Source organism: Octopus sinensis, linkage group LG7, assembly GCF_006345805.1.
Source record: "Octopus sinensis linkage group LG7, ASM634580v1, whole genome shotgun sequence".
In the NCBI taxonomy this organism is placed as follows: domain Eukaryota; kingdom Metazoa; phylum Mollusca; class Cephalopoda; order Octopoda; family Octopodidae; genus Octopus; species Octopus sinensis.
In genome coordinates, this window is record NC_043003.1 from 1038306 (window position 1) to 1050313 (window position 12008).

Sequence of the window (12008 nt, forward strand, 5' to 3'; positions counted from 1 at the left end):
TAATAGGAGGCAGCAAAGATGATGTGAAGGGTGTGAAGATGGTGTGCAAGAGAGATGCACAGTGCTAGGGATGAAGTCAGAGATACATGGGGGGGGGATAATGGAAGATGGACAGACGAAGTGGGGGATGAAGGGCTGCTGTTGACAAAATGAGGGGTTGTAGAGTAGAGGGAAAAGTGAAAAGGGGGCATTTAACAGAATAAGGAGATTGTAGGACGGCACTGAAAGTGCATGGCACTTGATTTGACTTCATGATGCACTTCCTGTAATATTTGTACAAAGCAAATTCCACCGAGGTCAACTTTGCCTTTCATCCTTTTGGGGTCGATAAATTACGTACCAGTTGCGTACTGGGGTCATTCTAATCGACTGGCCCATCTCCCCCAAAATTTCAGGCCTTGCGGCTAGAATAGAAAAGAATATTTGTACAAAGCTATTTCTGAATAAGACTCTTTCATGCTCAGTCGTACGGTTGTCCTTAACCACATTTATCTTTTATATATTTCAGTCATTGGACTACGGCCATGCTGGGGCACTGTCATGAAGGGCTTAATCAAACAAATCAACACCAGTACTTTTAAGTACTTATTTTTCAGGTCTCTTTTAAGAAATTAAGTTATAGGGATGTAAACAAACCAACACCAATTGTCAAGAGTTAGCGGGACAAACACAAAGGCATATATATTGATACACACACACACACATATTTATATATGTTGAGCTTCCACACAGTTTCTATTTACCAAATTCACTTACAATGTATTGGTCAGTCCAGGGCCATGGAAGACACTTACACAAGGTGTCATGCAATGGGACAGAACCTAAAACCATGTGATCGCAAAGTGGGCTTCTTAACCACACAGCTGTGCTTGCACCAAGAATGGGATCTGATTCTTTCCAAACCTCAAAAAGACATGTGTGATTAACTTCTTTCTAAGAATTTCCAATATTTTTTATTGTTTTAAGCAGGTCATCCAGCTGTAGAAACCATTCCAAAGCTGACACTGGAGCTTGGCGCAGCTCTGCGGGTCCCAGAAGCTGGCCAAATGCTACGGCCTTGCCTTGAAGAATTTTAGTCAAAAGAATCAACCATAGTATCCATTTTTTTAAAGCCTGGTACTTATTTTATCAGTGTCTTTTGCCGAACTGCTAAGTTACAGGAACATAAACACACGAACACTGGTTGTCAAGCAGTGGTGGGACACACGGACACACACACAATATATGTTTACACAATGGGCTTCTTTCAGTTTCCATCCACCAAATCCACTCAGAAGGCCCAAGACTATAGTTGAAAACACTTGACCAAGGTTCCATGCAGTAGGACTGAACCTGGAACCTTGTGGTTGGGAAGCTAACTTCTTGCCACAGAGCCATGCCTGCACCTACTGTTGCAATTTTTTTAGAATTCTTTGACAGACATCAGTTATTGTAATCATCTGACTTGAAGATGACAGGCCAGGAATGGTCAATGAGGCCACCAGTGAGTAAAAAGATCCCGTGAAGAGCTGTTCTGTTAGATTTCCATATAACATGCAATCAGGATTTGGAGACATTCACTCATAACTTACGAGTACCAGGTTCAATGATTTGGGTTCTCGTTTTATTTGATGAGATGAGTAAGAATCACAGGTGTTTTCCAAGTAACTTGTTTACAACAGAGTAATGTAAAATGAAGTGTTTTGCTTAAAAAAGAAAATGCACTGCTCAGTCCAGGAATTGAAACCACAACCTTAACCTTTAGCATGTAAGATGCATCATGTTGCTGTATAAGCTTTCTCCCTTCTCAATGTGACACAATGACTCCTGCTGTTATAGGGGAGAGAACTCTCATAGTGACATGATGCATCTATAGCATGCTAAAGGTTAACCACTAGGCCACGTGCCTTCACACAGTGGTAATGGCAGTGGGGGAGGCGGGGGCGACGGGGGTAAGAGAAAACGAACTACCAACCTGTGTTTTCCGACCACATAGATCCAGTGTCACGCATAACAGCATAAGTCTTGTATTTGACACATTTGTTTTCTCCTTCCTCACAATCACCACTCTGGGGTTCAGTGAACTTATCCAAACAATCGGATGTCCCAAGGGTGGTACACATATGACAGGTCAGGGAAGAGGCTGCAGAAAAGCAAACATTTAAAAAGATAAAGAAATAAAAAGATTTAACAAAAACAGCAATCATATATTCTAACATATTCCAGTCCAAATGCAAAAAAAAAAGTGGGGGATGAAGGGCTGCTGTTGACAAAATGAGGGGTTGTAGAGTGGAGGGAAAAGTGAAAAGGGGGCATTTAACAGAATAAGGAGATTGTAGGACGGCACTGAAAAAAAAAGGGGGTTAACCCTTTCATTACTGTATTTCTGTTGAGATGCTGTGTGTTTCTTTCAATTAATTTTAAATATAACAAAAAGAGTTTATTAAAATAAGTTAGTTATAATTAAGTTAGTGTTAGGAACATAAATTGTGACTAAGGTTTGGTGGAAGATTCTAATTAAAAACTTATGAAAACAAGACATTTGTACTACAGAGCCAGAGGTGGTTTCAGCTGGGTTGGTAATGAAAGGGTTAAGTATGACAGTATGCTTAAGAAGGTCATTTTGTAATTTTAAATGTGAGCCAATGCTGGAGCATTGATATGGTTGTTAAGCCAGAGTCAGGTGAAATAAATATCAGAGATGCTTTGTCCAACACAGAAATCACAAGAGCTACATAGAGGTTTTGCAAACTCTGAGTAGCTCCATTGCAATGCTGGAGACCCATCTTTATTATCAGCAGGTATTTCAGGGTCACAATCATGTCAGCCCTTATCCTATACACTTGAGTGAGGTAGTGAGGAGGGAGCTAGTCTTCACCAGTACAAGGGTTCCACTTGGGGTTTCTTATCAACCATAGTCATCTTTTAGTTAGTTTGAGCTGCCATTCCTATTTCCTTGATGGCTTTCTTCAGTTGTCTGGGTTCCAGACCTATCTTCTGCAGGAAATAGTGCACAGATGTAGATGGAAAGTTGTGACTTAAATGGGAAATGTGGCCCTTGAAAAGAGCCTCATCAAGTAGGTCCTGATATTTGGATTTCTCTACTTGGTAAGATATATCAAGTCTCCCAGCGGCACTGAAAGCTTAACCACAATGATTGTTTTTGTATTCCTGGAGAGCAGGAACATGTCTGGTCAGAATAATGTTACCATTATAGAAATAACAGCCAAATCTCCCTTACACTGTACCCTATTACCTTAAAAAAGAAAAAGGAAGGGCACACTGCCTAAAGTAGTTTTGGTATGGCTGAAATGCCTTTGGTAATGGGTTTCCTTGAACAGGATTGGTTTGGAGATAAACAACAACAATGACTTCATAATAGTGGCATTTCATCTGTCTTAAAGATGTTCTGAGTTCAAATTCTGCCAAGGGTGACTTCATCTTTCATCCTTTCTAGATTAATCTTTTTTAGTCAAGCATTGGGGTCAATGAAATATATGTGTGTGTGTGTTACAATGAAATTTTATACAGAGTTTCCCAAGTTTTCGCATCCACAAAGCCAAAGCCTTGCAGACAGCTCATCAGACTCTATATGAATACAAAATTTAAAGAAATCTGGTAAGAAAAGGGTTAAAATATATAACAGAGAAACAATTCTCAACCCTTTCAATACCAACCTAGCTGTAACCACCCCTAAAATAACTTCATTATCCTTAAGCTAGTGTTAGGAACATAAATTGTGAGTAATGTTTAGTGGAAGATTTTAATTCAAAACTTATGAAAACAAGACATTTGTACTCAGAACCAGAGGTAGTTTCAGCCGAGTTGGTATTGAAAGGGTTAAGAATTGTCACTCTATTATATATTTTAACCCTTTTCTTCCCATATTTCTGTTGAGATGATCTGTGTTTCTTTCAATTAATTTTAAATATAACAAAGAATTTAGTAAAATAACTTCGTTATCATTAAGCCAGTGTTAGGAACATAAATTGTGACTAAGGTTTGGTGGAAGATTTTAATTCAAAACTTATGAAAACAAGACATTTGTACTACAGAGCCAGGGGCAGTTTCAGCTGGGTTGGTATCGAAAGGTTAAATTGGTGATCATCATTTAGGAAGAATCGTTGACCTGATTCTGTTAGAATTATTAATTTATAATAATACCATTTAATCAATAGGCATTATCTTTTCTCCTCATAATCTCTAATCTCTCCAAATGCTTTTCCTCTCTCTTCACTGTTATTTTCATAATATTATCACTATTCTTTTTTTTTTGATCTTTTGACTTGTTTCAGTCATTAGATTGTGGCCATGCTGGAGCACTGCCTTGAAGAATTTTAGTCAGATAAATCAGCTCCAGTAGTCATTCTTTAAAACCTGGCACTTATTCCATCGATCTCTTATGTCAAACTGCTAAGTCACTGAGGGGAAAACACACCACACCAGCAGCGTAGAGGGGGACAAACACTGACACACACACATTATATATATATATATATATATATAGGCGCAGAAGTGGCTGTGTGGTAAGTTGCTTGCTTACCAACCACATGGTTCCGGGTTCAGTCCCACTGAGTGGCACCTTGGGCAAGTGCCTTGTGAGTGGATTTGGTAGACAGAAACTGAAAGAAGCCTGTCGTATATATTATATATATATATGTGTGTGTGTGTGTTTGTCCCACCTCCAACATCAACTGACATCTGATGCTGGTGTGTTTATGTCCCCGTAACTTAGTGGTTCAGCAAAAAGAAACCGATAGAATGTGGGTCGATTTGCTGGACTAAAGTTGGTGCTCCAGCATGGCTGCAGTCAAATGACTGAAACAAGTAAAAGAAAAAAATAAAGAATAAAAGAAAAGAATATATACAAACTATATAATTATATAAAGGAACAGGAGAAAATCCTGCTCCAACATGTGGTAAGAATTATGCCAAAACATGTTATAAAACCACCTTTAGTTCCTGCAAAAATACAGGTTGTGGACGAGAAAATGGAAAATTGAAAATAAAACTCCAGTCAATTGTGTGTTGGTCCAGTTTCGAGATAAAAACAGTAAAATAGTTTATTTCTCGTCCTCAGCACAAAAAATTTGACTTTATTTTGAAGCAAAAGTGCAGATATTTGCGCATAATCATAGGAATTTGTTTCCTGGGGGTATGTATAAAATATTTGTGACTATGTTTCTTTGAATATTGTGCTGAGGATGAGAAATAAACTATTTTACTGTTTTAATCTCAAAACTGGACCAACACACAATTGACTGGAGTTTCATTTTGAATTTTCCATTTTCTCGTCCACAATCTGTATTTTTGCAGGAACTAAAGGTGGTTTTATAACATGTTTTGGCATATTCTTACCACATGTTGGAGCTTATATAATTATATAATTTATATATATAATTATTATTTTAGTATAATTTAACTACAAGGTTTTAAAGCACATTGATCACTTGATATTATCCTTCACATGATTTAAAACAATGACTTGAGATGTATGCCTTGCCTTAATGTTTGACATCTTGTTTAACAATTATATATCCGCCTCACCGGAAATCTGCAATGGCTCCATAACTACCATCTCGGCCGTAACCTTGGAGCCCGAGTAATCCGTTACAACACTTACCTAGCATACCTAATCGTTTAGATCACCAGTGAACTAAAGCCCCATACTTTGTGTGTGTGTGTGTGTATGTATGATGGGCATCTTCCAGTTTCTGTCAACCAAATCCACTCACAAGGCTTTGGTTAGCCCAAGGCCATAGTAGAAGACACCTGCCCCAGGTGCCACGCTGTTGGACTGAACCTAGTACCATGTGGTTGGGAAGTAAGCTACTTACCACACAGCCACGCCTACATATATTTATGTATATGTATATATATGTGATAGGCTTGTGTATAGCTTCCATCAGCCAATTCCTCCTGCAAGCCATTGACCAGTTCAAGCCTGTAATAGAAGACACTCATTCATGCTGTCATGCAGAGGGAATGAACCTGAAACCACAGTGTTGTGAACTGAACTTCTTACATACACAACCATGCTTATGACTAGGAAAAATTCTGAAGCTCTCTACTAATCAAAAAGCCTGAAATTAAGTGGGCAGTACCATTGTTCAGTGATAGTTTGGCTTTGGAAATAATGGCACTGATTCTGTGACTGGAAACAAACACTCAGAGCCAAACTGAAATAAAGAATCACCCAACGGCAGGAATATGAAGCACGGCATTCTTTAGTCTAGTGTAGTCAGCATTCTTTTGAGAAGCTCCCATCAAACCTTTGATTTCTCAAAGCTGAGATTCCATTTTGGTTTTCAAACAGTGATTTGTGTAGAAGAATGCAAATCTGTATTTGAAGCATTAATTCCAGATATTTGTCAGACACCAATACCATTTCAGGAAATTTCTTAAACCAGAAGATGATTTCTTAGAGAGAAAAAGGTTATGTTTAATGTTGTGTTAAACTGATAAGAAGTAAAACGGTTATATTGTGGTTACAGAAAATTCTGAGAGATACAAAGAACAAAGCTAGAATATTGAAGACAATACACTGTGATAAAGTGAAGAATCTTTATTTTGGTGACTGCTACAGCTATGGGCAAAGATTTTGAATCTGTGAATGCAAAGTTTCATAAGGTGGTGAAACGGCCAAATTGTTAGCATATTGGACAACATTCTTAGTGACATTTCTTCCAACTCTTTATGTTCTGAGTTCAAATAATGCTGAGGTCAACCTTGCTTTTCATCCTTTCAAGGTTGATAAAATAAAATAGCACTCAAGTTCTGGGGTCAATGTAATCGACTCATCCCCTCCCATCTGAAACTCCTGGTCTTGAACCCTGTAACAGACTGGCATCCAGATCTCAGTTACTTACATGCCATGGGAACCAGGTAAATGGCCTTATGGATCTAAGGGCTAAATAAAAACATGGTGTTTCAGTTCTTTTACAGTGAGTTTCTGAATTGTATAAAGAAGCAAAATCATTGAAAAAAAACTCTGCATAATAGAAGTTAATGATATGGGTTTAAAAACTTTGACACAAGGCCAGTAAGTCTGAGGGAGGGAATAAGTTGGTTACATTGACCCCAATATGCAACAGGTACTTATTTTAGTGACCCCTAAAAGAATGAAAGGCAAAGTCAGCCTCGGTGGAATGTGAACGTAGAAGTCTATAATATTGAAAAGATGGGGTCTGGAGTCAGGTTGAACCCTTCAGCATCTTTCGAATGACATTGTGAGGTCTTTCATGAGTGCTACTGGTAACATGAAATCCAATACAACCTGTTGCTTGGTCGGATTGTTGATGACTAAACTGGTGCCCCACTAGGGTTGGTAGAAACACAGCAGGACTAAAAACAAAACTTATCAAAGGACCTCGTGTAGGTTTAATGACTATCTAGCAATATCATAAACCCTCAGAAATTCTGGGTTGGTGTCTAGTGTGCTGGAAAGCCACTGGGCATGGGGCACCCTTCAGCTTTTGTTAAAGCATGTCTTTAGAACCTGCTTCAAACACAGGTTATGTTTGCTCCAATAATTGGTGGTGACTTGGTCAGTGAATTCTCTGTGGTGGTCGACAATCAATGCCAAGATGAGTTGCAACAGATCATACTACCCCAAAGTCTGTGTGACTGGGGACCACATGTGAACTTGTATTCCCACTGAAACTACAAAGATTTGCTTGGCACCACCTCAACCCACCTTGGAAGAATGCCTTCACAAATAGTGAATACAACAATCACTGATGTTGCAAATAGCTGCTCAGCTGAATAAAAATCTGGTATATGCCAGTGAAGCTGTATTTAATTAAAATAGCCATCTATGCATCATACACAATGTATACACACTATTGATAGGTCATATTGTGATATGAAAATGGGTGCTGTAATTAGTTGCCAGTTATATATTATATTTCATAATTAACCACATTTATGGAGTTACAATTTGAGAGTATTTAATGGTAGAATTAGGCTGATGTTGCACTCATGATAGCAGGATCATGGTTTCAATTCCCAGAACAGCAATGTGTCATGGCCCTTGAACAAAACCATTTTACATTGCCCCAGTCCACTCATCTGCAAATGAGGTGACTCTATGACATATGTCCCATTTAGGGGAAGGTTCTGAACAATTCTTTCTGATTTTGGTGCAAGGCCTGCATTAATGAAGTGAGTGGGAAAGTCAGTTTCATCAACCCCCAATATCCAACTGGTATCTATTTTCATTGACCCTGAAAGGATGAAAGATAAAGTTGACCTCAACAGAATTTGAACTTAGAATGTAATGAATCAGAAGAACTTCAGCAAAGAATCTTTTCCAACTCTTGTGTATGAGACAGTTGGGATGGAGAGTACGAGCAGCGAAGTACGGAGAAGGAGGCGGAAGTACATTGGCCACATTATAAGAGTCCAAGACTGTATTGCAGTCATGGTATGGCACCGGAAGGAAGGAGGAAGAGCCAAGAACATTTGGGGAAGAACTATTGGAAAAGAGAGGGACAGGCTGGCAGATGGAAAAGAGAGAACCAGGTGCAAACGACAGCCATCACCTGGGCAACCTGGAGAGAAAGGAAGCTTCAGGTGCTGTCTGGCATGAAGTGGGAAGAAGGTGGAGATGGATGTTCACCACAACCCATCAGGTATGAAACTAAGACGTAATTAGGTTTCTTTTCAAGACATTGATTGATTGATGTTAATTTTGTTACCTTTTTTTATAGACATAAATGTGGTAAATGGCTTGCTTACGAACCACATGGTTCTGGTTTCAGTCCCACTACGAGGCAACTTGGGCAAGTGTCTTTTACTATAGCCTCAGGCCAACCAAAGCCTTGTGAGTGGATTTGCTAGACGGAAACTGAAAGAAGCCCGTCATACATATGTATATGTATGTATGCGTGTGTATATGTTTGTGTGTCTGTGTTTGTCCCTCCAACATCACTTGACAACCGATGCTAGTGTGTTTACGTCCCCATAACTTAGTGGTTCGGCAAAAAAGACAGATAGAATAGGTACTAGGCTTACAAAAAATAGATCCTTGTGTCGATTTGCTTGACTAAGGTTGGTGTTCCAGCATGGCTGCAGTCACATGACTGAAACAAGTAAAAGAGTTTCATCTTTTACTTGTTTCAGTCATTAGACTACGGCCATGCTGGAGCACTGCCTTGAAGAGGTTTTTAGTTGAACGAATCGACCCCACTACTTATATTTTTACTTGAAGTCGGGAACTTATTTTATCAGCCTCTTTTGTCAAACTGCTAGGTTACTGGGACGTAAAGACACCAACACCGATTAAGTGGTGGTGAGACCACTAGCGTAGCTAGAGTATGTGCTGCCCGGGGCGGCCCCTGAACCCCACAAAAAACACATATTGCCAACAGCAGACCCAAAAATGGTGCCCCTTTAAAAGCGCTCACACCCTCGGGGGTGGACGGCCTCTGTCCACCCACTACACTTGTGGGTAGGAAACACACACACACATATCTACGACGGTCTTCCTTCAGTCTGCGTCCACCAAATCCACTCACAAGGCTTTGATCAACTTGAGGCTATGGTAGAAAAGACTTACCCAAGGTGCCAAGCAGTGCGATTGAACTTGCAAACATGTGGTTGAGAAGTAAACTTCTTCCACGCCTGTACCTCGTAGAGTAGTATTTTTAATAAACTCTACTTTTGGTATCTACCATGCATTGCAGTATTTTATAAACAACTTTGATGTACGGCCATTGTTTTTCTTTTTCGTTTTTGCCAATGTTTGGCTAGAAACGTCTGCGACTCTGGCAATCCTGATCTTCCGATTCAGAAACTAAAACTTAACCGGAAAGACACAGAAGTTATGAGTCAAGCAAGCAGCAGCATTTGAATTTGCTCCTTCTGTCAGCCTATAATGAAGAAGAGGAAGTTAACTCATAAATACCTAAGTAGCTCAATTGGGTCAACACTCGTGTCCGATATATAAGTTAACGGCATTAAACGATGATTAACCTTTAGAAAGATTTTATCGCTTTTAATGGATACAACGTAATTAAATGTTAGGCAGAGTTTGTCAGTTTTTGCTTAGAGGAGGGGAAATTATAATAACAGTTAGCTAAAACATGTTGAGTTTCATTTCAAAAACATTTGTTCGATTTCGTTGTAAGATACTCCTTCAATCGAAAAAGTTCTTGTTGCGACAAAATAAATAAATCTATGAAAGAATTTTTAAAAGGTGACAAAGAATATTTTACGTTGTTAAAAATATTTTTGCCATTTGTTGTATCTCCACAACAGATGAAAATAAACGATACCTCAACCGACTTTATTTACAAACGAATTATAAGTAAAATTTCTTTCATTCTAGATAAATTTTATGATCGCTTTAAGGTCTCATCTCTCTCTCATTATATATATATATATATACGCGCGCACACACAAAGACGTCTTCCGTTTAAGTGGGATCGATATTTGTCTTCCTTTTCACATAAACACTCTTCTGAATTCAAATTTACGTTAGAAAACAAGGTTCAATCTTACCATATTAATTAATACTCACACACATCATATCACTTCACAAGGTTATAGCAACTTTCAATATATTAGTTAATCTACGTTTCACCAAATAAAGTATAATCTAGGTTATAAATAACTCACCTCTGTTTATGAGAAGTACGATGAGTAAAAACTTCAAACTGGTCGACATTTTAATTGATGGTAACATAATTAATGATTTGGTTCGTTTTCTGTTTAATTCGTTTTATGTTTTAATTAAGAGTCGGATGAATAAATTACTTGGTAAAATTTTCACGTGTTTCTTTACGAAACTCGAATAAAAAAAAAACTTTGTTACAATCGGACAGGTAAAAACATACACCTTTGAAAGACGTCACACCTGAACTTCTGGTTTAATGAAGGGAGATAATTGTTTCACTGTTGCCGTCACCTGTCGACAGGTAAGGAATGTTAAATATTTTTAACGGTGGACGGGGGGTTCTAAAGGGATTGAACGATTGTTCTGATGGCTTTTAAGAAGTTTCGACAACAAAGGATGAAGGAAGGTGTTTTCGTATCTTAGAATAACTTAGAAAGGTTTTTGGCCAGTATTGGCCCAGGCCATGTCTAACTTAATAGCACCACCTGGCGAAGTCTTTCAGTTCAGGATTTGGGCACCAAGGCCCATTCGAGCAGAGAGTTATTGTTTGCGGAGACATATCCGGGTGTGGGTGGTTTGTCCGGTACTGTTTGAAGGAATTTGTCCAAAGAGTTCTTGAATATTGTGTGGTCAGTTTCTTTTTTGACGTGTCCTGGTGTAATGTTGAAGAGAGCGGGTCCAATTGAGGTGAAATAGTTGTGCCGTATTGTCGTTATGTGATGCGATTTAGATTTTTGTTGTGGACGGATGGCACGTGGTCCAAGCCTTGGATGCATTTTGAAGGTGATGCCAACATCATTCGGACAGTGCTGATGGAATATTTTCCACATCATACAGATAATGTAGCGTTCACGGCGTCGTTGGAGTGAATACAATTTCAGCTTCTCTAGTCTACCCCAGTAGTCAAGGTCTGACATGCCATCTATCTTTTTTGTGATTGACCTTTGGGGAGCTTCAATTCTCATAATATTTTGTTTTGTGTAGGGAGACCACAGTGGACAGCAGTATTCAAGGTGGGGTCGGGCAAAAGTGGAGAAGAGAAGGATAATAGCGTGGGAATCTCTCGACTGGAAGGTTCTGAGAATCCAGGAACACATTCTGCGGGCCATGTCAACTTTGCTGCTTATATGTGTAGCCCAGCTTATGTTGTTGTCCACTGTTACTCCCAGGTCTCTGATGTTGTTGGATGCCATGAGAATTTCTCCAGAAGGAAGAGAGTATGGGAGTTTCAGAGCGTCCTCCCTTCCAAAGTGGATCAGTTCGAATTTGTCTTCATTTAGCAACATGTTATTCTTTTCCGCCCATTGGACAACATCCAGTAGGTCTGACTGAAGGTTTATTCGGTCATCCACGCCATTGATGACCTTCTCGAGCTTGGAATCATCAGCGAAGGTTCTGTGTTTGATGGTGT

At 39.1% G+C, this 12008-nt stretch overlaps 1 protein-coding gene across 1 annotated transcript in view; it reads right to left on the minus strand.

Annotated features, from left to right (window-relative positions):
* LOC115214309 overlaps positions 1-10855 on the minus strand; it is a 13456-nt gene extending 2601 nt beyond the window's left edge. Inside the window, exons 1-2 of the mRNA XM_029783481.2 lie at positions 10600-10855; positions 1955-2122 (exon numbers count right to left, since the gene is read on the minus strand). Of these exons, the coding sequence (XP_029639341.1) occupies positions 1955-2122; positions 10600-10666 (235 nt within the window). The 5' untranslated portion in view covers positions 10667-10855. The remainder of the gene's footprint in view (positions 1-1954; positions 2123-10599) is intronic.
* Between the last annotated feature and the right edge of the window lie 1153 nt (positions 10856-12008).